Genomic DNA, 26,720 nt, shown 5'->3' with positions numbered 1-26,720 from the left:
GTGTTGCATTAATTGTTAGGAAATATTTTTAGATAATCTTTGTGAAAAGATATTCTACGTATTGCTTGACTTGAGATATCTACTGGAAAATTTAGAAAAATTGGATGAGAACATTCAGGGTCCCAAACATAAACAATGAAGGTGTTCTGCAATGACGGTGTCGTCATTAGTACTTTGTGGTCTAAAGGTATTTCTTGCTTGTTCAATTAAATCGATATTATGTGTGAAATAATCAATTATAAACCACGCTAGTATTTTTTGTAAATCTTTTTAAGCATATTGTGAGACATTATTACTGGTAAAACTTTCACGGATTGAGTTTAAAAATGCTGAAAATGCGGCGATTTCATTTCTTACTTTTGTGTGTATTGATGTTTGAGCTGGTGATGTACTTTGAGTTTCTATTCCTTCTAGTTCGGATAAATAACTATATATTATTGCAAAAACTGAATATTGAGTTTGCTCCATGTAAATTTTGATATTGTATGCTTTTGACATAGTCTGTGAATACCTTTGAAAATTCTAAATCAATGTCGTCTGTTTGGTTAATATATTTACCATGAGATGTTTTTGGTGTACTGATTTCTATGGTGTAGATTCCGTATTGTTGTGTTAGGTTAGATATTTCTTTCAAATAAGGCTCTATAATTTGTCTTTTGATTTTTATTTCTGGGAATTATGCTTTACATGGACTGATTCCTCGTTCAAACGAATTTACGAGCAGATTTTTACAAAATCCTGTTTGTCCTCTATCAGTGAGTGAATTTATAATGAATGGAAAAACTGCTTCTTCGTCTGGACTTTCGTCACTTTGAGTGTTGCTCATTTTTTCGCTTGATGACTATTAATACATAATTTTCAATGTGTCTGATTGGTTGATTCCAATTGTATAGATGTACTGGTTTGTATTTATATCTTTTTTTTGTTCTTTTTCCTTGTTTTGATGAGTGTGATGTGGCTTCTGAATCGGAAAAATATCTTTGATCATGGATTGGGCAATTTTGTTTTACTGAATCGTTTAATTTATATAGTGCGTCTAGATTACTGGCTTCTGATTCGGAGAATGCATTTCTATGCTTTGAAAATCTTTTTCGTGTTATTTGTCTTTGTTTACTTATAATTTTTCTTTTTATTGTTTGTCGTTTTGTTCGAATGTATCCAACTGTTTGTGTATGAGGGGTAATGACAACATCGTATTTTTGGGTGTTTATTTCACAATTGTGTAGTACGATTGTTTGTTTATTTCCTAGCACAAGCAGGTACTAGTGGCTTGATTTTTGTTTTTAGTGTTTTCTGGAACCAAAACAATATGGTCATGCGTCTAAATTATGGCCTCAAGCAAAGACGTTGGACTCTACACATTCGCATTAGCAATGCGCCCTTCGGGCGCAAATGCCAATGCTCAATTAATTTTGCCAGGTGAAAAAAAATTATTAAAAAGTTCAGATAATTTTTACTTTAAACTACCACCGGTGTTAATTCAAATGTCTATGGCATTAGAGTAGCTAAAAATCAGTTCTTTATAGTCCTTCACCATATAATGTCTCTGGGGGGCCGAGCCTCGGTGGCGTCTCACGGAGCCGAATACCCGGATAGCCCAAAAAAAATTCGTTCCCGGATAGCCGAAAAATAAATTCGTTCCCGGATAGCCGAAAAATATAAAAACTATCAAGGGCCCCCAAATTGAGTGCCCAAAATAAGGGCCGCCAACCGAAATTATAGTGACAGTGCAGAGGCGGATATAGGATTTTCTCAAGTGGGGGGGGGGGGTCAAGTGTTTAAAAAAAATGCTGTTTCTAGAATTTTTTGAAAAATTTTAATAAGAAAATAGCTTTTTTCAGCGCGTGCTCCCATTTAAAATTAGTATATACTGAAAAAATTTCAGAGTTTGTCTGCCAAAAATGGATGTCATGAAAAAATCACAGAGGAACACTTCGGTTGATGAGGGGGCCGCATCCCTGTAGTAGTCGGGCTTTTGTTTTTAATTAATTGGATCTACTCAACAATTGCCCTCTTTTAAGGAGTAGGGGCAATTATTAAATAGATTAAATTAACGCTTTTTCGACTAATCAGATTGCAGCAAAAATCTTTGTGAAGAATTCTCAATACAAAGCTCTAGCGCTTAATTTTTATTTAAATAAAGGGGGTGGCAATTCCTAAGTAAATACCAAAGGGAGGTGGCGTTCCTCATGCTTGAAGGACCGAATGCTTGAAACTAATTTTAGCTTGCTTTCAGCCAATCAAAATTGAGAATTCGAAATCTCAAAATAAATTACAAAAATATCAAAGTAAGAAAATAAATCCAGGCCATTAGTGTTATTATTGACCGAATAGATAATAAGTAGATAAGTTTTCAAGCCTGAAAAATTCTTATTATTTTGAACTCATTAATCTTGATGATTATCTGAATAGTAATGCGGTTGTAACACGCATTTTGTAATATTTTCGATTATTTTCCACTGATTTAATACATTTTCTGCTAATTTTGACTTCGATTTTGTGAGAAAGACATTCTGCCAATAGAAACGTTTAGCGATTTTGATTGGTAGAAACTTTTCAATGTAACAGTCGCCTACTCATGTCACATATGATGTTAAAGAAAAATAGGCCCTATAACCATTGGCTCAAGAGTCAGGGACACTATCTCTTGTGTTTTTCCACCTCAAATGGTCGGAGCCAATTCGGTTCACTTGCGACATGAGACTAGAACCCTTGTTACAGCTTGGAGGCTACTACCAAACCCCCCTTCTCCTGTCGATAATACTTGGACTCGTGAATTGAAAATTGATGGTATATCCGAAAACAGAGGTGATTTCAAATCGCAAACTGAATCCGATATTCACCATACTACTGCTATTTTGACTCACCTAGGTGAGGATTCTTTTGTTAAAGTTAAATTTTTCAAGCGCCTGGGAAAACGTATTGCTACCAGTACACGCCCACGCACCTTACTTGTTGAATTTACTTCCCAATTTGACTGCATCAAACTTTTATCTAGTGCTTACAAACTGCAATCCTTTCAATCTCCCATTTATATTTCAAAATCTCTGTCTCCTACTGACCAAATCAAATTGCGTAAAATATTGAAACTGAGGACTGATGTTTCCACCAAAGACAACATTCCAAAGAGCGATCTCAAGAGAAAAAAACCTGAAACTTTACCATAATAATGTGGAAATTCCGTTACCTGAATGACTAGCGGATTTGAGGTTGTGTCTTATCAACGCCCAAAGCTTGATAACAAGTACTCAACGTCTCAAGCTATGCAACTTTCTGCTTTCTAACAACATTGATTTACTGTTTATCACCGAAACCTGGCTCTATGATGAGATAGAGAATCACGGAATCTTCCCTGCTTCTGGCTATCACGTCCTCATGCGACTTGACAGAACTTCAGGAGCACATGGAGGAGTGCTTATTGCTGTCCGTCTGAGCCTGGAACTCAGTATTTCATCATCCTTTTCTTACTCTGATTTTTGCTGTTCTATCATTATTGATTTCCATAAAGCATTTTATAGTTTCTTATTGATTTACAATCCACCTCAAACTTCATTATTCAGAGTTGATTCTTCTGTGCTTGTTGAGGTTATGTTTAACCACCGTGATGAGGTTGTAAAATGTCTCGGTCGCAAAGTTGCGAAAAACCGAGTTGTTACCGCAGTTCTCGGTGACATCAACCTTCCTGATGTCTGCTGGAGCTCACACACTGCTACTTCTGATTATTCAAACAAATTTTTGACAGCACTAGATGATCTTGACTTGCTTCAAATTGTTGATTTCAGCACCATAGTTTCGTGCAACATCCTTGACTTGCTCTGCGTTTCAGATCCTCATCGATTCATAGTTTTTCGAGGTGCCACTGCTTATTCTGATCATTTTCCTGTTTTTGCGCATGTATTTGCTGCAAGTTCAGTTTCACATTTCACTACGAAGCGATCTGTCACTTACTCAAAAAGTAGTCTTAATTCAGAAAGTTTCAGTCGGGCTATATCGCCCTTATACTCTATCTTGCATTCAAACTGTCATAATGAGTTCATTGACAAGTTCAACGAAACTGTTTATCAAGCACTTGATTCTTCATGTCGTAAAATTACTGCTGCTACCAGAAGCTGGATTTCTCATGTCAAATCTCGCCAACTGGCTGTCTCGCTGAGCAGAGTTTTTCTCAACTACATTGTAGAAAGTTCCAACTGAGATTCGGTTCGCATTCATGGCTCTCGTAACACTTGTCTTCAACAGGTCTTCACCAGGACTTAAACACTTGTCATCTTCTTTTATCATTATCACTTCCGTATCTAGAAAATTCCAAGGATTTTGACTGGAATTTTTTTCGTGGTAATCAGAAGGTCAAAAGTATCATAGTAACCGAAGTTACAGGCAAGAGTCCCTTCATCACGTATTACAGTCAAAATCCTTGGAATTTTCTAGATATGGAAATGATAAAGATAAAAGAAAATGACAAGAGTTGCAGGCTTTTTCACTTAAAATCGATACGGGTTGTGTTTCTTGCTACTCATACTCTAAAATATCAGATAAAACCGGTGTTAATTCAAATGTCTATGGCATTAGAGTAGCTAAAAATCAGTTCTTTATAGTCCTTCACCATATAATGTCTCTGGGGGGCCGAGCCTCGGTGGCGTCTCACGGAGCCGAATACCCGGATAGCCCAAAAATAAATTCGTTCCCGGATAGCCGAAAAATAAATTCGTTCCCGAATAGCCGAAAAATATAAAAACTATCAAGGGCCCCCAAATTGAGTGCCCAAAATAAGGGCCGCCAACCGAAATTATAGTGACAGTGCAGAGGCGGATATAGGATTTTCTCAAGTGGGGGGGGGGGGGTCAAGTGTTTAAAAAAAATGCTGTTTCTAGAATTTTTTGAAAAATTTTAATAAAAAAATAGCTTCTTTCAGCGCGTGCTCTTATTTAAAATTAGTTAAAATTAGTACATACTGAAAAAATTAAGAGTTTGTCTGCCAAAAATGGATGTCATGAAAAAATCTAAGAGGAACCCGAAATCATAATTTTTAATCTAAAAAGATGCTGACTCATATTTCCGCGAGATTTTTCAAGAAACAATTTACACAGAAATAAGTTTTAAATTATGAAATGCGAAATGCATGCATGACCTGTCTATCATAGTTGCTTTATCGAGGGACCACCATCATAGTAGTCAAGTACGCAGTTGCTCAAAACATTTTGACAGCAAACCTCGAACCAAAATAAAGTCTTTAAATAAAGACCTACTTTGTTTAGACTGTTAAATGCAAAAAAAAAATAGAAAATGAATTATTCAAGCTACTTTTAAAACTGTCATCAGCAGATGCTTAGGATTAATACAACTTCATATAAAATTGGCCGTACCCTATCAATGACGTGTCCCTCGAGAGCTGGAGGCACAAGTCCTCTTTCTTTGAGCCCTTATGTTTGTGAAATGCGCACTAGCTTGATGAATCTCTTGAACAGCCAATGCAACACTCTCTCTTTGCCCCGTGATCACAAATAAAGTACCTTCACCTCTACCTGGAGTCTTGATTAAGGTATTAGTCTGGTTTCTCAGGGCCTGGATTTTGCAACCTAGAGGTAAACACTTTTAAATAGAACATTGCCAGCAGACAGTTAAGAGTCAGTGAACACAAGTTAAAAAAAACTGCCTTTGTTTCTATTTAATATTCAACTTTGGATTTCAAAAAAAAATGGTCTTAAAGCTGAATTTCAATTTCGGCTACATGTTGGGAAGTTGATTTTTAGTTATTTCATGTTGCTGTAGATAATATGGTAGTGGTATTTCATTTTGCATTTGTGTTGGTTAATAGGAATGCATGCTAATTGAGTTTTGTGATTGTACAGGTTGATAAGATTGTGCATTAATTGGATTTTGTATATGCATTGGTTGCTGGCTCTGAATATCAGCTGGGTTTTGTGGGTCAATCTTTACAATTTGGGATGGTTGAGATTGTCGAGGTCTTTGTGTGCGATATTCTTGTGTATCGTGCAAAAATATCTGGTTGAAAGTAATCATCATCATCAGATGATAAACAATTTGTAGGAGGGTGTTTGTTGTCTATTCCTATTTTGTTGAAAAATGGGTAATTTTCGCTATGATCCTGTGGAGGATGTGGATAATCTTGAAAATTTACTGAGTTGGTTGATGTACATGGGAGATTCCAATATTGAGAATATACATGATTCTGCATGTTTTTCGAGGAGATTGATTTGTTTTTGATGGATTTACGTAATTATAATTGTGTTCTGCAAAATTATTTCTCGTGAAAGTTTTTCGTGTTTTTGATGGTTTTGTCATTGGTCTATATGTTTGATAGTCCATATGTGAGTATTTTGGAGCAACCGAGGGTTTAACCGTCGATTGAAATGTTACTTGTGATAGTAATGGATTTTTATTTCTTGGTGTTGTGAGATTTGGATGTATTGGTGAAATACTTTGTTGTGTAGTTTTTGCTGTTGTTTGAACTATCTCTTCATTTATAAAATGTGATGGTGTTTGAATATCTTGTTGCGTAAGATTTTTAGTTCCAATTAGATTTTCCTGTTGTATAACATTTGAATTTAAACTATTATTTTGTGTATCGGGTAGGAATGAATTATAGTTTAAAGGTGTTGCATCTATTGTTAGTGCAAATACTTTTACATAATCTTTGTGAAAAGATATTGTACTTATTGCTTGACTTGAGATATCTACTGGGAAATTTAGAAATAGTGGATGAGACCATTCGGGGTCCCAAACGTAATCTGATTGTTCTGCAATGACAGTATCGTCATTGGTACTTTGAGGTCTGAAAGTTTTTCTTGCCTGTTCAATTAAATCGATATTATGTGTAAAATAAACAATAATAAACCATGCTAGAATTTTTTGCAAGTCTTGTTTAGCGTTTTGTGAGACATTATTACTGGTAAAATTTTCACGGATTGTGATTAAAAATGTTGAAAATGCGGCAATTTCATTTCTTACTTTTGGGTTTCTTCGTGTTTGAACTGGTGATGTACTTTGAGCTTCTGTTCTTTCTAGTATAGATAAATAACTATATATTATTGAAAAACATCGTTAGTGAATATTGAGTTTGCTCTCTGTGAATTCTGATATTGTATGCTTTTGATATATTCTGTGAATACCTTTGAAAATTCTAAATCAAAGTCGTCTGTTTGGATAACATATTTACCATGAGATGTTCTTGGTGTACTGATTTCTATGGTGTAGATTCCATTGTTGTGTTAGGTTACATACTTCTTTCAAATAATGTTCTATAATTTGTCTTTTGATTTTTATTGCTGGGAATTCTGCTTAACATGGGCTGATTCCTCGTTCAAACAAATTCACGAGTAAATTTTTGCAAAATCGAGTTTGTCCTCTATCATCAGTGAGTGAATTTATAATGAATGGAAAAACAGATTCTTCGTCTGGACTTTGGTCACTTTGAGTGTTGCTCAGTTTTTCCTTTTATGACTGTTAATACATAATGTTCAATGTGTATGATTGGTTGATTCCAATTGTATAGATGTACTGGTTCGTGTTTGTATATCTTTTTTATTCTTCTTTTTCATTTTTTGATGAGTATGACGTGGCTTCTGAATCGGAAAAATATATTTGATCATGGATTGGGTAATTTTTATTCACTGAATCTTTTAGTTTATATAGTGCGTCTAGATTACTGACTTCTGATTCGGAGATTGCGTTTCTTCGCTTTGAAAATCTTTTTCGTGTGATCTGTCTTTGTTTACTTATAATTTTTCTTTTTATTGATTGTCGTTTTGTTCGAATGTATCCAACTGTTTGTGCAAGCGGGGTAAAAACGAGATCGTATTTTTGGTTGTTTATTTCAAAATTGTGTAGTACGATTGTTTGTTTATTTCCTAGATTTTTCAATGACAAGGTTTAGGATGAGGCATGCAAGATTGTTATTAGTGATTTTAATTTCCTAGACTGTTAGTCCTTGCAATTTTTTGGTTAGCTTAACCTGGGTCTTTTGTTCAGGGTTGGAGAGAAAAGTATATCGATTCCGGAGAATGATTTTTACTTTCTCGTGACTAATCTAAGCTAAGGTGTTAACTTACTTAATCTTACTTAGGTATAGTGATTGTGTTCAAGGGTTGGAGAATAGTAAATCGATCCACAAGGTTCAGGTATAATTAGAACGCAAGTAGTTCGTTAGATACTATTTTAAACTTACTCAGTTTAAGATTTATCCCGGGTCAGGTAAGAGGAGGGTTCAAGTGAAGGATGAATAACCGAAGTTCTTCACTGTTTAGCCTGAATAGAATGGTTAGAGTGATTGAAAAATTTCTATCAGTCCTGGGTCTTTTGAAAAGGTTGGATAGTGAATCGACGTTTGAGGTCGTTAGACACTTGATAAGTGGGTGGGGGAGAACGAAATTGTTCTTTTTGATCCAAGGATAAGCCTTGATGATCAGAGTATAAAATTTATAAAGTATAAAATTAATTTAGATCCAAGGAAAGCCTTGATGGTCAGTTTTAAGATTAAACAAAGTTAAGTTAAAGAAAAATAAAGTTTAGGATAGGCCTTTTTGAAATAATTTAAATTTAATTGATAAAAAGTTTTAGTTTTTTGTGATATTAGTCAATTTATGATTGCTGTTATGTTTAGGTGATGAAGCTGGAGATGACAGGATGCTTTATATATACTTACAGTTTATTGTCACGCTACTAATTTTTATTTCTATTTTCAATAAAAATATTTTTCAGATATATTTTTAAATTTTACTGCAGAGTTGAAGGGAACGATTTGAGATGTTATTATCAATCGTTATTGTACAAAAATAATTTTTATTTAGCGCCTGAAAAAATCATTGAAGATTTCCTTCAAGGATTTTATGTTTGCAAATGAAAATCTAAATTCATTGCTAGTAAGATTCTAAATATAAGTTTGTGTTGGCTTTCGCCGTACGACCATGAAACTGAATGGTAAGTTTCTATGTAGTCGTATGTCGTCTCTTGTCCGAGGTCTTCTTCCAATACCGGGTAGCTCTCGTATTGTACGGAATAGCGGCTCTGATCTATTGAGTCGTAGAGACATTTCAATTAAGTTATTGTCAAGTAACATTTTGAAAATCTTTTGTCTAATTTCTAACCTATCTTTGGTTAATTCTAAGCTATCTTGTTTTTTAAGGTCTTATTCGAGACTTGTGGTCGCACCAGATGAGTTACGCTCTTGGGGTTAACTCATTAAGTAATTTCGGATAGGGTACACCGTCTGCTCGTCACGCTATCTTATTTTCGGCCGGATAGATTCGTGCAACTTCATAGTCTAATACCGATCCTAATCTGACTCTTATATCTACTTGTCTCAGGGTGTTTAACTAGTCTCTGCTAGGCTCAAAAGATCTAGAGTTTACTAGAGTTTTTGCGATTGCTGAAGTTCTCTTGGAGGTAAAAAATTTCTAAGTTAAATTCAAATCTCTCTGGTGCTGAAATTACAAGTAATTTCAGAACTTACAGATAAGTGGTTTGTTAGTTAGATGGATCATGATTGGTTAAAATTTAGTAAGTTATAGTGATAAAATATCTAAATTATATCCAATAATAAAATGTAGTTTAGATCAGGTTCCAATTTCGACCAATTTGGGACAATTAACGCGCGATATAATTCGCGCTATTAACGCGTAAGCGGAGATTTAATCCGTCTTATAAATCATTCCAAATTGCTTGAACGAAGCTTATTTGCCATAATTGATTTGTTACAAGGAACAAAATCTATCTTTTTCTGTTTTATATGGCGTGTGGGTGGATGTTTTTCATTCAAAAAAATTCAAAAAAAAAATTTTCGTTTTTATTTTATTTCATTGAATTCTTTAATGTTTTTACTGCTGCTCCATAAACCTTAAAAGGCAGTCGGAACATTCAGGGCTTCGCCCTGATACGAGCAGTCTTGTTCTTTTTTGTCGATTTTTTTCGACAAAAAAAATCTTTGGGAATTTCGTAAATTAGAATTTCATATTTCATAATTTATATTGATGTTGAGGAATGTTTATAGGTCTTTCACAATAGGTCAGATTATTATGGACAAAACTTTCCATATTACGATCAAAGTTATGTAAATACAAAACTTACTTTTTCTTTGAACAAACATTTCTAGTTGATCATTTTAGCGTGAATATTTCAACTACGGGTACTACTATGATTGAGTGGTCCCTTGAAAAAACCAGGTCCCTTGAGAATTAGACACGTAGATCTTGTTATAATCTCCAATCGTGTAAAAATAATGATCTCGCCATTCAGAAAGATGTCGCAGTATGCTTTTAAACAAATTTTACGTTTTGTTACTTCTTAAAACCTCCCTCGCCAGTTTAAGATTGAAAATTTTAAAAACGCTAATAGTAGGTTTTAATGACAAACAAGACTGCTCGTATCAGGGCGAAGCCCTGAATGTTCCGAATGCCTTTAAGGTTTATGGAGCAGCAGTAATAACATTAAGAAAATATATGAAAAAAAAAATAAAACGAAATTTTTTTTTTAATTTTAAATTTTTTATGAAAATCATCCCCCCACACACCGTATAAAGTACCAACGAATAGATTTCGCTCGGAGTGCAGCCAGTATTTAGACAGCCGCGTATTCATACTGGTCAGTATTTAGACAAATACTGTATGAAGCAATCAGAATCGAGAAAAAACATAAATAATCCAAAATACATAATAATTATTTATTAATTTCTTCTTTGTCTCGATTCTGATTGGTTGAAACAGTATTTGTCTAAATACTGACCAGTATGAATACGCGGCTGTCTAAATACTGACATGTAACCATTTCGCTCCTAGTAACAAATCAATTATGGCAAATAAGCTTCGTTCAACCAATTTGGAACGATTTATAAGACGGATTAAAGCTCAGCTTACGCGTTAATAGCGCGAATTATATCGCGCGTTAATTGTCCCAAATTGGTCAAAATGGCCAAAATAGCAAAAATGGCCAAAATAGCAAACTTTAAACCCTCATAAATTTACGAAAATGATCACAGGTGAAATATCTTTTCAAATTTAAGATTAAGACAACAATACCTTTTGAACGATATAAAAAAATTCCGTCAAAAATGGCAGCATTTTTTTATTTTGACAGCAACCCTCGAACCAAAATAAAGTCTTTAAACAAAGACCTACTTTGTTTAGACTGTTAAATGCAAAAAAAAATAGAAAATGAATTATTGAAGCTACTTTTAAAACTGTCATCAGCAGATGCTTAGGATTAATACAACTTCATATAAAATTGGCCGTACCCTATCAATGACGAGTCCTCTTATTCTTTCAGCCCTTATGTTTGTGAAATGCGCACTAGCTTGATGAATCTCTTGAACAGCCAATGCAACACTCTCTCTTTGCCCCGAGATCACGAATAAAGTACCTTCAACTCTACTTGGAGTCTTGATATAGGTATTAGTCCGGTTTCTCAGGGCCTGGATTTTGCAACCTAGAGGTAAACACTTTTAAATAGAACATTGCCAGCAGACAGTTAAGAGTCAGTGAACGCAAACTAAAAAAACTGCCTTTGTTTCTATTTGAAATTCAACTTAGGATTTCAAAAAAAATGGTCTTAAAGCTGAATTTCAAGAATAATTGATTGACTCTTTCGATAAAGTCAACCCAATAAGAAAACTGGATCAAAAAGTAAATCGCTCGGAAAGCTGAAATTAAACTCTTTCGAAACTTGAAACCAATCACGCTTTTTGCTACTTTTACAGTGCGATAGTATTGTTTGACATTCCTAGCAAAGAAAATGATCTGAGCTTAAATCAAAGTCAAACCAGGAAAAAAACTTAGCATGAACCAATTGAAAGACTGGTCCTGACAATGAAAAACAATATCGCGACATAATAAAAATGAGCCTGAACTACGTTCACGAGTCTTAAATTAATTTAAGTCTTTGAAATCAGATTGACTTCCGAAGTTCAAAACTTACCTTGTCTGCCAACAATTTCGGCTACATGTTGGGAAGACGGCACAGTCACACGCTCAGTCACAATTGGCCCTGGACTGCTGCTACCAGGAGCTGGATTTCTCATGTCAAATCTCGCCAACTGGCTGTCTCGCTGAGCAGAGTTTTTCTCAACTACATTGTAGAAAGTTCCAACTGAGATTTGGTTCGCATTCGTGGCTCTCGTAACCCGTATCGACTTTAATTGAAAAGGACTTAAACACTTGTCATCTTCTTTTATCATTATCACTTCCATATCTAGAAAATTCCATGGATTTTGACTGGAAGTTTTTTTCGTGGTAACCAGAAGGTCAAAAGTATCATAGTAACCGAAGTTACAGGCAAGAGTCCCTTCATCACGTATTCCAGTCAAAATCCTTGGAATTTTCTAGATATGGAAATGATAAAGATAAAAGAAAATGACAAGAGTTGCAGGCTTTTTCACTTAAAATCGATACGGGTTGTGTTTCTTGCTACTCATACTCTAAAATATCAGATAAAACCGGTGTTAATTCAAATGTCTATGGCATTAGAGTAGCTAAAAATCAGTTCTTTATAGTCCTTCACCATATAATGTCTCTGGGGGGCCGAGCCTCGGTGGCGTCTCACGGAGCCGAATACCCGGATAGCCCAAAAATAAATTCGTTCCCGGATAGCCGAAAAATAAATTCGTTCCCGAATAGCCGAAAAATATAAAAACTATCAAGGGCCCCCAAATTGAGTGCCCAAAATAAGGGCCGCCAACCGAAATTATAGTGACAGTGCAGAGGCGGATATAGGATTTTCTCAAGTGGGGGGGGGGGGGCAAGTGTTTAAAAAAAACAGGCCCAAAATGCTGTTTCTGGGATTTTTTGAAAAATTTTAATAAGAAAATAGCTTTTTTCAGCGCGTGCTCCCATTTAAAATTGGTATATACTGAAAAATTTCAGAGTTTGTCTGCCAAAAATGGATGTCATGAAAAAATCAAAGAGGAACCCTTCGGTTGGTGAGGGGGCCGCATCCCTGTAGTAGTCGGGCTTGTTGTTAATTAATTGGATCTACTCAACAATTGCCCTCTTTAAGGGGGGGGGGGGGGCAATTGTTAAATAGATTAAATTAACGCTTTTTCGACCAATCAGATTGCAGCAAAAATCTTTGTATAGAATTCTCAATACAAAGCTGTAGCGCTTAATTACTTTTAAATAAAGGGGATGGCAATTCCTAAGTAAATACCAAAGGGAGGTGGCGTTCCTCATGCTTGAAGGACCGAATGCTTGAAATTAATTTTAGCTTGCTTTCAGCCAATCAAAATTGAGAATTCAAAATCTCAAAATAACTTACAAAAATCTCAAAGTAAGAAAATAAATCCAGGCCATTAGTGTTATTATTGACCGATTAAATAATAAGAAGATAAGTTTTCAAGCCTGAAAAATTCTTATTATTTTGAACTCATTAATCTTGATGATTATCTGAATAGTAATGCGGTTGTAACACGCATTTTCTAATATTTTCCACTGATTTAATACATTTTCTGCTAATTTTGACTGTGCCAGTCGGTCATAATTGGAAGTTTGACCTTGAGGGACACGAAAAGACGTAATTTTGGAGTGCAGTTTAATTTTTCAAAATTTCGAATTGAGCCAGTCATGCTCAGTTTTCTCGCAGCAACTGAAAATGAGAAAATAAAATCAGAACGACCGAAATTACAATTGCGGGAAAGTACTTAAGAAAACAGCGGGATATTGCTATTCGCAATTTCCAGATACAAAATAAGACACGAGTAGAGCCGTCTTATCCTGAAATAGGAGACGAAAAATAGGAGACGAAGCGAGAGAAGAATACAATAATTCGAACTGAACCAGAGTGAACCTTCAGTGGAAAGGTGGACACTGGACAGCTGAAGTGTCCCAATGGTTCATATCCAAAAACTATATTCTTGAGTTAAAACTTACTTCCTTGGATTGGAATTCATCGTTAAAAGACTTCTTGAGTTATATTCAAATATATTTATGATAGAGTCAGTAATTCGTTTAATTACTCCTAATTCTCGAGCGTGCTTAGATGTGAGTACATAATTTAATCTTCTTGAGTGTGTTTTTTTAGATTGTTATATTGAGATGAGGCGAGTTTTAGGTTGATCCATCTGAAATGGATCAAAGTTCCACTGTCTGATAAAAAAAGTAACATAACGGATTGTTCCGAACCGGTTTTTAATGGCGTTCGTGTATTTTGGGTATTTTGAGACCTAAGTATGGGGATGTTCTTATTTCTAGAGTGGGGGGATATTTTGGTAGTAGCCTTTAAGCTGTAACCGGTTGTAGTCTCATGTCGCAAGTGAGCCGAATTGGCTCCGACCGTTTTCAGGTAGAAAAACACAAGAGATAGTGTCCCTGACTCTTGAGCCAATGGTTATAGGGCCTATTTTTCTTAAGCCTCATGTGTGACCGAAGTAGACGAATGTTACATAGTGTTTTAATGGCGCTCCTGGGTGTTTTACAACATGAAGACTACGGAATCGAACCCACTTGACACAGCTCCGGGCTGCATGCCCATTCTAGAGTACCGGTAGTACGGTTCGGCGGGAACGTACAAACCTTCCGGTTGTACCGTGATAACTTTTTAAGAAAACTCGAGAAAACTTCCTGGTACGCTCTCCGAACGAAGCTTAGCTAACCGAGTAAAGGGGGGTAACTAGGGGGACAAAAACACGAGCAAAAAAGACAAAAAGCGAAACAAAAACCGAAAAAGAATAGATAAAGGAACAAAAACCATAAAACGAAAAAAGACAGTGACTTTGACACCAGATTAGTTGGATCAAACCTTTATTAATTAAATGGTATACCCATACTGTTTTATAAGTTCGATCATTACGATCTATCTAGCAATTTAACCCAGCAACCTCAATAAAGTGCCCGAGTGTGGGGCGTTGTTAAGTGTTTTCAGATAGCTTGGAATTTAGCTGGACAAATAGGAGACTTGATTGGAAGAGGTGACCAGCCGAGTGGGGAAGTGGTTCAGGAGGATTTGGGCTGAACCAATAGGAGTCTTGAATGGAAGAGGTGACCAGCCGAGTGGGAAAGTGGTCAAGGAGGATTTGGCTGTTCTCGAGTTCTCAAGTTGGTCAAAACGGGTATCGTTAAAATCCACATTACATTATAGGAGATAAGTGTAAAATTGGATCAGCGAAATCCCGCGGTTTTGAGGAACGTTTTTACACAAGCAGGCCTGGAGACAGTTCTACGGTTTTCTCTCGAGAGGTTTAGCACCCGGCGCTTAAGGTAATTTTAGGTTTAAGAAGGGGGCTAAAGAGGGGGGAGGTTAGAAGGGGGGCTGGTTAGGTTAGAGGTTGGTGGTTGCAAATTGTAAAAAGGGAGGAAATTAGAGTAACTAATTAATCGACATCGTTGATTTAGTTACATTAGATATTTACACGCGTTGGTCATAATAGGTGGATATCCAAATTTAACATCGAGTTAAGGTAGGTACCCTGGTCGGATCGCTAGGGGGAACGGACATAGACAATTTTTTGTGATACCCAATAAGATCGTTAGTAGGGGGAGGAAAACGCGTGGCAATTAGGTACCAGACATTTTTTCGATAGAAGGTAGACATCTGTCACCTTTGAATTTTAGGTGGGTTCATCTCTCTGTTCTTATTGCTTTTTCTGGTTTAAATTTTTTGGTAAGAATTTGTGTTTGGTTTTTAAACGAAATGGTGATCACAAGATACCTGCGTACAAGTTTTGGTTTCAAGTTGCTTGAAACATCGAAAAGGAGTTAATTACAGGGGGGTCAATATTTGAAGCATTTGGCCATTAAGAGAGGGTTTTTTGGGAAAATTTTTACTAGAGCTCAAGTGGTGGTACAAGGTACAGTGATTCAAGAAGTCCCTACAACGAAGAAAAAGAAGTCCCACCGCTCAGACACTTGGTGACAAGTCTTGGGACAATACCAAAGAAGTCTTGGGACAGTGCAGTCTGGGGACGGTCTCGGAACGGTGCAGTCTTGGTACGGTCTTGGGACAGTATAGTCTTGGGACAGTCTTGGGACGGTGCAGTCTTGGGACAGTCTTGGGCCAGAGCAGTCTTGGTACAGTCTTGGGACAGTACAACAGTACAGCCTTGGGACGGTACGGTATTGGGACAGTATAGTCTTGGGACGGTATAGTCTTGGGACGGTACGGTCTTGGGACAGTGGTCTTGGGACAGTGGTCTTGGGATAGTAGTCTTGGGACACTAGTCTTGGGACAGTAGTCTTGGGACAGTAGTCTTGGGACAGTAGTCTTGGGACACTAGTCTTGGGACACTAGACATGGGACACTACCCTTGGGACAGTACTCTTGGGACACTAGTCTTGGGACAGTAGTCTTGGGACAGTAGTCTGGGGACAGTAGTCTTGGGACAGTAGTCTTGGGACACTAGTCTTGGGACACTACCCTTGGGACAGTACTCTTGGGACACTAGTCTTGGGACAGTAGTCTTGGGACAATACCCTTGGGACAGTACTCTTGGGACAGTCTTGGGACAGTAGTCTTGGGACAATACTCTTGGGACAGTACTCTTGGGACAGGGGTCTTGGGGCACTAACAAGAAGTACTGGGACGGTACCGAACGGTCTTGGGACACTAACAAGAAGTACTGGGACGGTACCGAACAGTCTTGGGACAGTAGAAAGAAAGCCTGGGACGGTACAAAGAAGAGTAGGGACAGTAACTGGAAGTCTTGGAATGGTATAAAAATTGGGGTAAAGCTACAATAAGAGTTTTAAAACAGAATTAAACAGAATAAGACTTGGTACGGTCTTGGGACAGTATAGTCTTGGGACAGTTTTGGGACGGTGCAGTCTTGGGACAGTCTTGGGCCAGAGCAGTCTTGGTACAGTCTTGGGACAGTACAGCCTTGGGACGGTACGGTCTTGGGACAATATAGTCTTGGGACGGTATAGTCTTGGGACGGTACGGTCTTGGGACAGTGGTCTTGGGACAGTGGTCTTCGGACAGTGGTCTTGGGATAGTAGTCTTAGGACACTAGTCTTGGGACAGTAGTCTTGCGACACTACCCTTGGGACAGTAGTCTTGGGACACTAGTCTTGGGACACTAGACCACTAGACTTGGGACACTACCCATGGGACAGTACTCTTGGGACACTAGTCTTGGGACAGTAGTCTTGGGACAGTAGTAGTCTTGGGACAGTAGTCTTGGGACAGTAGTCTTGGGACAGTAGTCTTGGGACAGGAGTCTTGGGACAGTAGTCTTGGGACAGTAGTCTTGGGACAGTAGTCTTGGGACAGGAGTCTTGGGACAGTAGTCTTGGGACACTAGTCTTGGGACACTACCCTTGGGACAGTACTCTTGGGACACTAGTCTTGGGACAGTAGTCTTGGGACAGTACCCTTGGGACAGTACTCTTGGGACAGTCTTGGGACAGTAGTCTTGGGACAGTACTCTTGGGACAGTACTCTTGGGACAGGGGTCTTGGGACACTAACAAGAAGTACTGGGACGGTACCGAACGGTCTTGGGACACTAACAAGAAGTACTGGGACGGTACCGAACAGTCTTGGGACAGAAAAAAGAAAGCCTGGGACGATACAAAGAAGAGTAGGGACAGTAACTGGAAGTCTTGGAACGGTATAAAAATTGGGGTAAAGCTACAATAAGAGTTTTAAAACAGAACTAAACAGAATAAGACTAGTCGGAACCCGGTACGGTTGTGATCAGAAATAAAGAAGGTTTTTCAAAAGATTTGAAAGAGAACTGGGAACATTGTTTTTATCACTTTGTATATTTCCTTTCAATAATTTTTTAGCAAGAGATTTTATTCTTAGAATATAATTGTGTATATAGTAATATTGTAAATAGGAACAATTGTAAATAAAAATAATGAGACGGAGTAAGGTACCGGTGGCTGAAAAAAGATCAACTGAATCAAAGACGAAGTATAACTCGTCGCTACGTAGAATGACATCAATGGGCCCAAAGATAACAAAGAGGAACTTTTCAGTTAGCATGGTCAGCACGAAGAGTAGTACTGAAAACAAGACGAAAGACGGTGCTAAAGAAAAACAGACTGAGCCTGCGATTGAGATCGATCTAGAGACACCAGACCAGAGCGTAGATGAGGTGGAGAAGAAAACGACGGAGTCAACACCGATGCCTAATGTGGAAGATCAGAATCCAAACACCATGGAGTTCTCGCCAATAGACGCTTTGGAAAACACAACAGGCAACACGCCAGAAACGGTGAAAGACGACTCTCAAGTAAAGAAAACGTCTTTTACGAAAAAGTTGGCGATGATGGTTGGAATGAAGTCGAGGGACAACACAGCTGAAGAACCGAAAACTGAAAGAGCACGAATATTTGGGACAGTTCTCACGAAGACGACAGACGCCGACCAAAGCAAAGAACAAGCCAGACAGGATAAAGCAGACAACAACAGGGCAACAGTGGACCATGAAACAACTTCTCTTGAGCTGGGCGATTTGATGGCAAAGCTAGAGCAGATCGACAAGAAATTGAAGCACAGCGAGGAGGATAGAGAAGTAATAAGAAAAGAATTAAGATACAACAAACACGAGTACCTGGATAGCTATTTCAACCTGGCCAGGCAACTGAGGAAAAGATTCAACAGATGTCAGATGAGGTAAATGCCACTGGCGAAGAACGAGAGAAGAACATCAAAAAAGATCTGCAACAAAAGAAAAACTGATATGATGATGTCAACAACCAGTTGGGGAGTCTTGAAACGAGGATGGAAGCAATGAGCAGGACCCAGGCTGAAAGTTCATGTGCAATACAGGCGAAATTGGATGCAATCTTGAGAAACTCTACGTCACAAGACAAGCCGGCAGCGGATCGCTCGCAAGGCAACAGAGTTGACTTCGTGGAACCACAACGGAACAAACGGCAATCGACACCGTTGCCTTTAACCCGGGCGGCGAACACAGCACCAGTAGCTGCCAAAACAATTATGAAGAATGGAACAGCAAATACAACGAGTGGTCCAGGGGACTCCACAGCTCACAGCAACCCAGGTCCAGATGCCATGACGTGGGCAAGCACTTGGGAGATGATGAACAGGACCCTAGAAGCCTTCGCCACGAGGAACACTGACTCGAGTGATAGAGGATGGGGCAAGTCCAGGAAAACATTTAAAAAACCGAAAGAATTCAAGGACGATTCGGAAGGATGCATTGACACTTGGGTAGAAGTTATGAGATTACATTTAGAACAAGACAATTTGAATGATGAAAGACAAGCATGCACAGCGATACTCAGCAACTTAGAAGCACGGCATTGAAATGCGTGGTTGCAAAGAAAGAAGAAGAACGCGACACCGCGGATAAAATCTTCGAAATATTGTTGAATCGATTTGGGTCGGGCATGAAGGGTCACCAAGCGATGATGCGATTTGAAAAGAGAAGGCAAAGGGACAATGAATCGATTGATCGGTTCCTAGATGACCTTGAGAGCTTGAGAAGAAGGAGTGACCCTGAAGAGTCGACAAACAGAAGAAACTTTAGCATCGCCTCGAAGTTCATTGATGGGGTAAAGAGTGATGACTTGAGAACAATGTTAGCAACATACTACACATTGTCGAAAGATAGCGCACCGACCCCAGAAGAGATGAGACAGAAGTCGAGAGAGTACATGCTAATGAAACCCAAGAAATACTCATATACAGATAACAGGAATACTCAAGGGGGGAGTCAACCTCAAAGGTCGTCATGGTACAAGCCTAGAGATGACATGGACAAACGTAGATCATGCGCGAACTGCGGGTCAGCTGATCATCACGTGGCTGACTGCACAACATATAAACAGGGCATGAAGAGTCTGGGATACGCACCAGATGAGGAAGACATGAGCCAGATGGAGGAACACGAGTACTATAGTGGCCTAATCATCAAGATAGGTGCAAGATGCTTCTTCTGCAATCAGGAAGGGCACTTCAGAATGGTTGTCCCTTGATTTGGGAGGCGGTCAAGGACCAGAGTCACCCCAAACACTGAAAACAAGACGAAAGACGGTGCTAAAGAAAAACAGACTGAGCCTGCGATTGAGATCGATCTAGAGACACCAGACCAGAGCGTAGATGAGGTGGAGAAGAAAACGACGGAGTCAACACCGATGCCTAATGTGGAAGATCAGAATCCAAACACCATGGAGTTCTCGCCAATAGACGCTTTGGAAAACACAACAGGCAACACGCCAGAAACGGTGAAAGACGACTCTCAAGTAAAGAAAACGTCTTTTACGAAAAAGTTGGCGATGATGGTTGGAATGAAGTCGAGGGACAACACAGCTGAAGAACCGAAAACTGAAAGAGCACGAATATTTGGGACAGTTCTCACGAAGACGACAGACGCCGACCAAAGCAAAGAACAAGCCAGACAGGATAAAGCAGACAACAACAGGGCAACAGTGGACCATGAAACAACTTCTCTTGAGCTGGGCGATTTGATGGCAAAGCTAGAGCAGATCGACAAGAAATTGAAGCACAGCGAGGAGGATAGAGAAGTAATAAGAAAAGAATTAAGATACAACAAACACGAGTACCTGGATAGCTATTTCAACCTGGCCAGGCAACTGAGGAAAAGATTCAACAGATGTCAGATGAGGTAAATGCCACTGGCGAAGAACGAGAGAAGAACATCAAAAAAGATCTGCAACAAAAGAAAAACTGATATGATGATGTCAACAACCAGTTGGGGAGTCTTGAAACGAGGATGGAAGCAATGAGCAGGACCCAGGCTGAAAGTTCATGTGCAATACAGGCGAAATTGGATGCAATCTTGAGAAACTCTACGTCACAAGACAAGCCGGCAGCGGATCGCTCGCAAGGCAACAGAGTTGACTTCGTGGAACCACAACGGAACAAACGGCAATCGACACCGTTGCCTTTAACCCGGGCGGCGAACACAGCACCAGTAGCTGCCAAAACAATTATGAAGAATGGAACAGCAAATACAACGAGTGGTCCAGGGGACTCCACAGCTCACAGCAACCCAGGTCCAGATGCCATGACGTGGGCAAGCACTTGGGAGATGATGAACAGGACCCTAGAAGCCTTCGCCACGAGGAACACTGACTCGAGTGATAGAGGATGGGGCAAGTCCAGGAAAACATTTAAAAAACCGAAAGAATTCAAGGACGATTCGGAAGGATGCATTGACACTTGGGTAGAAGTTATGAGATTACATTTAGAACAAGACAATTTGAATGATGAAAGACAAGCATGCACAGCGATACTCAGCAACTTAGAAGCACGGCATTGAAATGCGTGGTTGCAAAGAAAGAAGAAGAACGCGACACCGCGGATAAAATCTTCGAAATATTGTTGAATCGATTTGGGTCGGGCATGAAGGGTCACCAAGCGATGATGCGATTTGAAAAGAGAAGGCAAAGGGACAATGAATCGATTGATCGGTTCCTAGATGACCTTGAGAGCTTGAGAAGAAGGAGTGACCCTGAAGAGTCGACAAACAGAAGAAACTTTAGCATCGCCTCGAAGTTCATTGATGGGGTAAAGAGTGATGACTTGAGAACAATGTTAGCAACATACTACACATTGTCGAAAGATAGCGCACCGACCCCAGAAGAGATGAGACAGAAGTCGAGAGAGTACATGCTAATGAAACCCAAGAAATACTCATATACAGATAACAGGAATACTCAAGGGGGGAGTCAACCTCAAAGGTCGTCATGGTACAAGCCTAGAGATGACATGGACAAACGTAGATCATGCGCGAACTGCGGGTCAGCTGATCATCACGTGGCTGACTGCACAACATATAAACAGGGCATGAAGAGTCTGGGATACGCACCAGATGAGGAAGACATGAGCCAGATGGAGGAACACGAGTACTATAGTGGCCTAATCATCAAGATAGGTGCAAGATGCTTCTTCTGCAATCAGGAAGGGCACTTCAGAATGGTTGTCCCTTGATTTGGGAGGCGGTCAAGGACCAGAGTCACCCCAAACATAAATTGGCATTAGCGGCGGTGCAGAATCAGCGGAATAGACAAAACGAGTTTGAATCTAAAAACTTAGGAGCACCGAGCACGGAACTGCCAACGAAAACAGTGAAAGCTGTAACGCAAGTTAATAGTGCATTAGAAGCAACAGCCAGGAACACTCTAGATAAATTATGAGAAAGCGGCGGCGGAAGCTATCAACAAGGTGAAGCAGGATGTGGCGGCAAAAGAAATAGAACAACGACTAAAACAGGAAATCGATAGACAGAAATTCAATGAGGCATTGGCTTGCTCGAAGTCAACATCAGAGGCTGTAGCGGGGTCGACAAAGAGCGGAAACTGCAACACCGTGAAAATGGTGACGGGAAAACCATTCGGCATAACGATAATCGGGGCTAGAATAATGTCGATAATCACCGTGGGCGGCCATGAGGTGACCAGAAACTTGAGCGAACCGAGCGACCAGACAATAATGCTCATTGATGTGTACGCCGACTACTTGAGTGGTATAAGTCCACAAACGACTTCTAGAGCAGTACGAGCCCTACTTACAAGAGGGAGTAGCAAGGCAGTCCGAGTTGACAACAGGTACACAGAAGCTTATGGTCCGCACGAGGTGATGCTAAGTATAGATGGGATAAACATCTATACGAAAACAATGATAACATGCGATGAAGATCTATTAGAATCTTGTATGCTTGAATTATAAGAAGAGGATACCCGAGTTTAAGGTTGAATTAAGGTAGGTACCCTGATCGGATCGAGTGGGGGGCACGGAAGAAGACACGGAAATAAAATACTCTATAAGATCATTAACAGGGGGGAGGGAAACGCGTGGCAATCAGGTACCAGGCGTTTTTCGAGTAAAGGTTGACATCTGTCACCTTTGAATTTTAGGTGGGTTCATCTCTCTGTTTTTATTATTTTTTTCTGTTTAAATTTTTAAGTTTTTGTAAAAATTTTTATCGGTTTTTTAGCGAACAGGTGATCACAAGGTACCTGCAACAATTTGGTTTTCAACTTGCAATAAAAGGGAGATAAATACAGGGGGATCAGTATTTGAAACTTTTGGCCATTAAGATTGGTTTTTTTGGGAACAATTTTTACTACAGCTCAAGTGGAGGTACACAGTACAGTAGTTCAAGAGTCCCGACAACGAAGAAGAAGAAAACCTACTGTCCAGACACTTGGTTGCAGTGCAGAACAGTCTTGGGACAATACCGAAGAAGTCTTGGGACAGTGCAGTCTTAGGACAGTAGTCTTGGGACAGTTAGGAGAAGTCTTGGGACAGTAGTCTTGGGACAGTTAAGAGAAGTCTTGGGACGGTACAAGAATTTGGTGTGACGGTTCTAAAAGGTCCTGGGAGAGTGCGAAATAGCTATCAATAAAAGCAGAGTTTCGCGAATAATCCATTCTATTACGATCACGAATTGAAAAGGAATAGGAACGTTTTTTTTTTAAATTTTATCCATAGAATAGAATTTTGTAAATAATAATATTGCAAATAGCATTAATTGTAAATAAAAATCATGAGGCGAAGTAGGGTACCGATAGCGGAAAGAAGGGTTATAGAGTCAAAGACAAATCATAACTCGTCGCAACGAAAGGCAACACGGTTGGACCAAGAGTAACAAGAAAGAACTTTTCAGTGAGCATGGTCAACACAAGAAGCACAAAAGAAAACAAGACGAAATTGATCTTGAGACACCAGATCAGAGTGTTGATGGGGTGAAGGAAACGACGGAGTCAACACCGATGCCGAATGCTGAAGAACAACTGGGCGACTTAATGGCAAAGTTAGATCAAATCGACAAAAAATTGAAGTGCAGTGAGGAGGACCGAGAAGTGATAAAGAAAGAATTGAGATACAACAAAAACGAGTATCTGGACAATTACTTTAATCTGGCAACGGCGACGGAGGAAAAACTCCAGCAGATGTCAGATAAAAGAGGACACTGGCAAAGACCGCGAGAAGAACATCGTAAAAGACATCTAAGAAATGAAGCAGCGGTATGACACCGTGAACAGTAAGCTAGAGAGTCTGGAGACGAGGATGGACACAGTGAGTAGAGACCAGGCGGAGAGTTCGTGTGCCATACAGTCCAAACTGGATGTCATCTTGAGAAACTCTCTAACACAAGACAATCTGGTAACAAATCGAACACAAGGCAACAGAGTCGATTTCGTGGAACCTCAAGACAATTATGAGGAGTGGAACAGCAAATACGACGAGTGGTCCACGGGGAATCAACGACGAACAAAAACGTAGGACCAGATGCCATGACCAGATGCTAGCACCTGGGAGATGATGAATAGGATATTAGACGCGTTCGCCACGAGAAACACCGACTCGAATGAAAGATGAGGTGGCAAATCAAGGAAAACCTTCAAGAAGCCGAAAGAATTCAAAGATGTCTCAGATGGATGCATCGACACGTGGGTGGAAGTCATGAGACTACATCTGGAGCAAGACAACTTGAACGACGAGAGGCAGGTCTGCACGGCGATACTGAGCAACCTAGAAGGCGCAGCGTTAAAATGAGTAGTTGCAAAGAAGGAAGAGGAACGCGACACTGCGGACAAGATCTTTGAGATATTATTGAATCGATTCGGGTCAGGCATTAAGGGTCACCACGCGATGATGAGATTTGAAAAGAGAAGGCAAAGGGACGATGAATCAATTGATCGGTTCGTGGATGATCTTGAGAGCTTGAGACAAAGGAGTGATCCTGAGGAATCGACAAACAGAAGGAACTTTAGCATTGCCTCGAAGTTCATTGATTGGGTAAAAAGTGACGACTTGAGAACAATGTTGGCAACGTACTATACACTGTCGAATCATAATGCACCGACTCCAGAAGAGATTAGACAAAAGTCAAGGGAGTACATGCTGATGAAACCCAAAAAGTACTCGTACTCAGAGAACAGGAACTTGGGGGAGTCAACCACAACGGTCGTCATGGTACAAGCCCAGAGATGACATGGACAAACGTAGATCATGTTCAAAGTGCGGGTCAGCTGATCATCACGTGGCATTTCAAATCCACTAATACAAAACCACGGTCTGTTTTGGTGAAATTTTCCAATGAATGGACTGCTAGTAAAGTTCTGAAAAAGCACAACTTCTCAAAGAATTTCGCACATCAGTGTTTATATCGAAGTCTCTAACAAGTGATGAAATTGCATTGGAAAAACCAATTCTCAAGAAACGCTGGGAATTAATCAATAGCGGAACTCCAAAGCAAGATCTGAAAATTCGGAATTTACAACTCTTTCACAAAGACATTGTCGTGGATATTACTGCATGACTGACCAGTGTAACAGTTGTATCTTGGAATGCTCGTAGTTTGGTCAGCCTTGACAAACGTTTATCCTGTATCAAACTTTTACATATCATGTCTCCTGATGTTTTGTGTTTATGCGAAACTTGGTTAAGCTCCAATGACACAAATATTTTACCTGATACAAGTTATTACACAAATTTACAAGCTGCCCGAATAAATGGCAATCGCGGCGGAGTTGCAATACTTGTGCGTGATGGTTTGAACCTGGCGACTTGGGACTGCACTTTACTTGATTTTGATTTTGCTTGCGGCACTGTCTTAAGTACAGATCCTCAAACCTTTATCTTATCGGTATATAATCCCCCCGCCACATCAAATTATAGAGTATCATCCATACATTTATCTCAGTGTCTGGAGTTATACACTTCAAAGTTTCTGCATGATTTCCCTGTGGTATTATTTCTATTTTTGGTGATTTCAATATGCCAGACGCGTGTTGGATATCACACTCTGCCACTACCGTTAGTTCACAGGCTGTGATCGACAATTTCGATTCATTGAATTGTGTCCAACTGGTGACTGAGCCGACGCATATTAGCGGCAACACACTAGATATTTTTGTTTCAAATCGACCTGAGCTGTGCTCAGTGAATGAGCAACCAGACTATTTTACATCCGATCATTATCCTGTTACAGTTATTTTCCATGTGTCTTATTCTGAAAGCATCGTTTCTGATTTACCTAATTACATTCCAATTTATTCTAAAAACGCTTTTAACGTCGATGTTTTCATGAATTCTTTAGTTATACTTGATTGCCTTTTCCATGTTTATTTTCAAATGATTCCTACTGATTTTTATCTTGCGTGGTATGATGCTATAATAAAGTCGGTTCAGACTTCAATTTGCCTGAAACGCAAGAAAAGATCTATGTTACCATTCTATTTTTCTAGCCATACCGTACATCTCAGTAACAAAGTCTCTACTGAGAAGCGTAAATTGGCGAAATTCAATTTGTTCTATTCGACATTGTTGTCTGATCTTCAACGAGATTTGAGTAACTCGATTGAGCTAGACAAAATTACATTACTGTCTTCTTTTCATTCACTTGATACTAACGACTGTTTCAAGTTACTTCACAAACTTTCTGGCAGCACACCAAGTCCTTCTGTTTTTAAATTGGGAGCCTCATGTGCTTCTACTGATAACACCAAAGCCGATTTGTTTAATAACTTTTTCTGTTCTGTGTACAAAAGCGAAACGTTTACGTATAATGGTTGTTCTCATAATACTTCCATTAACTTGTGCGAATTATCGTTTGGTGAAAGTGATGTAAATAAGTTACTTAAGAAGGTACCAGATACCACAGCAGTTGCAGCTGATGGCATTCCATCATTTGTTCTCAAATTGAATGCTGATGCACTCACGCCTATGGTATATATTCTATTCAGTCAAATTGTTACCTGTTGTATTTGGCCCAATTTTTGGAAAGAAGCGGTTATCATGCCTTTTCATAAGTCCGGGCCAAAATCTGACATTACA

At 39.2% G+C, this 26,720-nt stretch overlaps 1 protein-coding gene across 3 annotated transcripts in view; it reads right to left on the bottom strand.

Annotated features, from left to right (window-relative positions):
- Positions 1 to 12,641, bottom strand: part of LOC134847852 (RNA-binding protein MEX3B-like) — a 33,038-nt gene extending 20,397 nt beyond the window's left edge. The window contains exons 1-3 of one of the 3 annotated variants that reach the window (XM_063865086.1): positions 12,399 to 12,641; positions 11,926 to 12,122; positions 11,246 to 11,436 (exon numbers count right to left, since the gene is read on the bottom strand). In XM_063865086.1, coding sequence (XP_063721156.1) covers positions 11,246 to 11,436; positions 11,926 to 12,122; positions 12,399 to 12,421 — 411 coding nt within the window. In that variant the 5' untranslated portion in view covers positions 12,422 to 12,641. Of the gene's footprint in view, positions 1 to 11,245; positions 11,437 to 11,925; positions 12,140 to 12,385 lie in introns of all 3 variants that reach the window. The other 2 variants (XM_063865087.1, XM_063865088.1) reach the window with 2 other exon arrangements.
- Between the last annotated feature and the right edge of the window lie 14,079 nt (positions 12,642 to 26,720).

The sequence above is a fragment of the Symsagittifera roscoffensis genome, chromosome 6 (assembly GCF_963678635.1).
Source record: "Symsagittifera roscoffensis chromosome 6, txSymRosc1.1, whole genome shotgun sequence".
In the NCBI taxonomy this organism is placed as follows: Eukaryota; Metazoa; Xenacoelomorpha; order Acoela; family Convolutidae; genus Symsagittifera; species Symsagittifera roscoffensis.
This window is presented reverse-complemented; position numbering and strand designations above follow the sequence as displayed.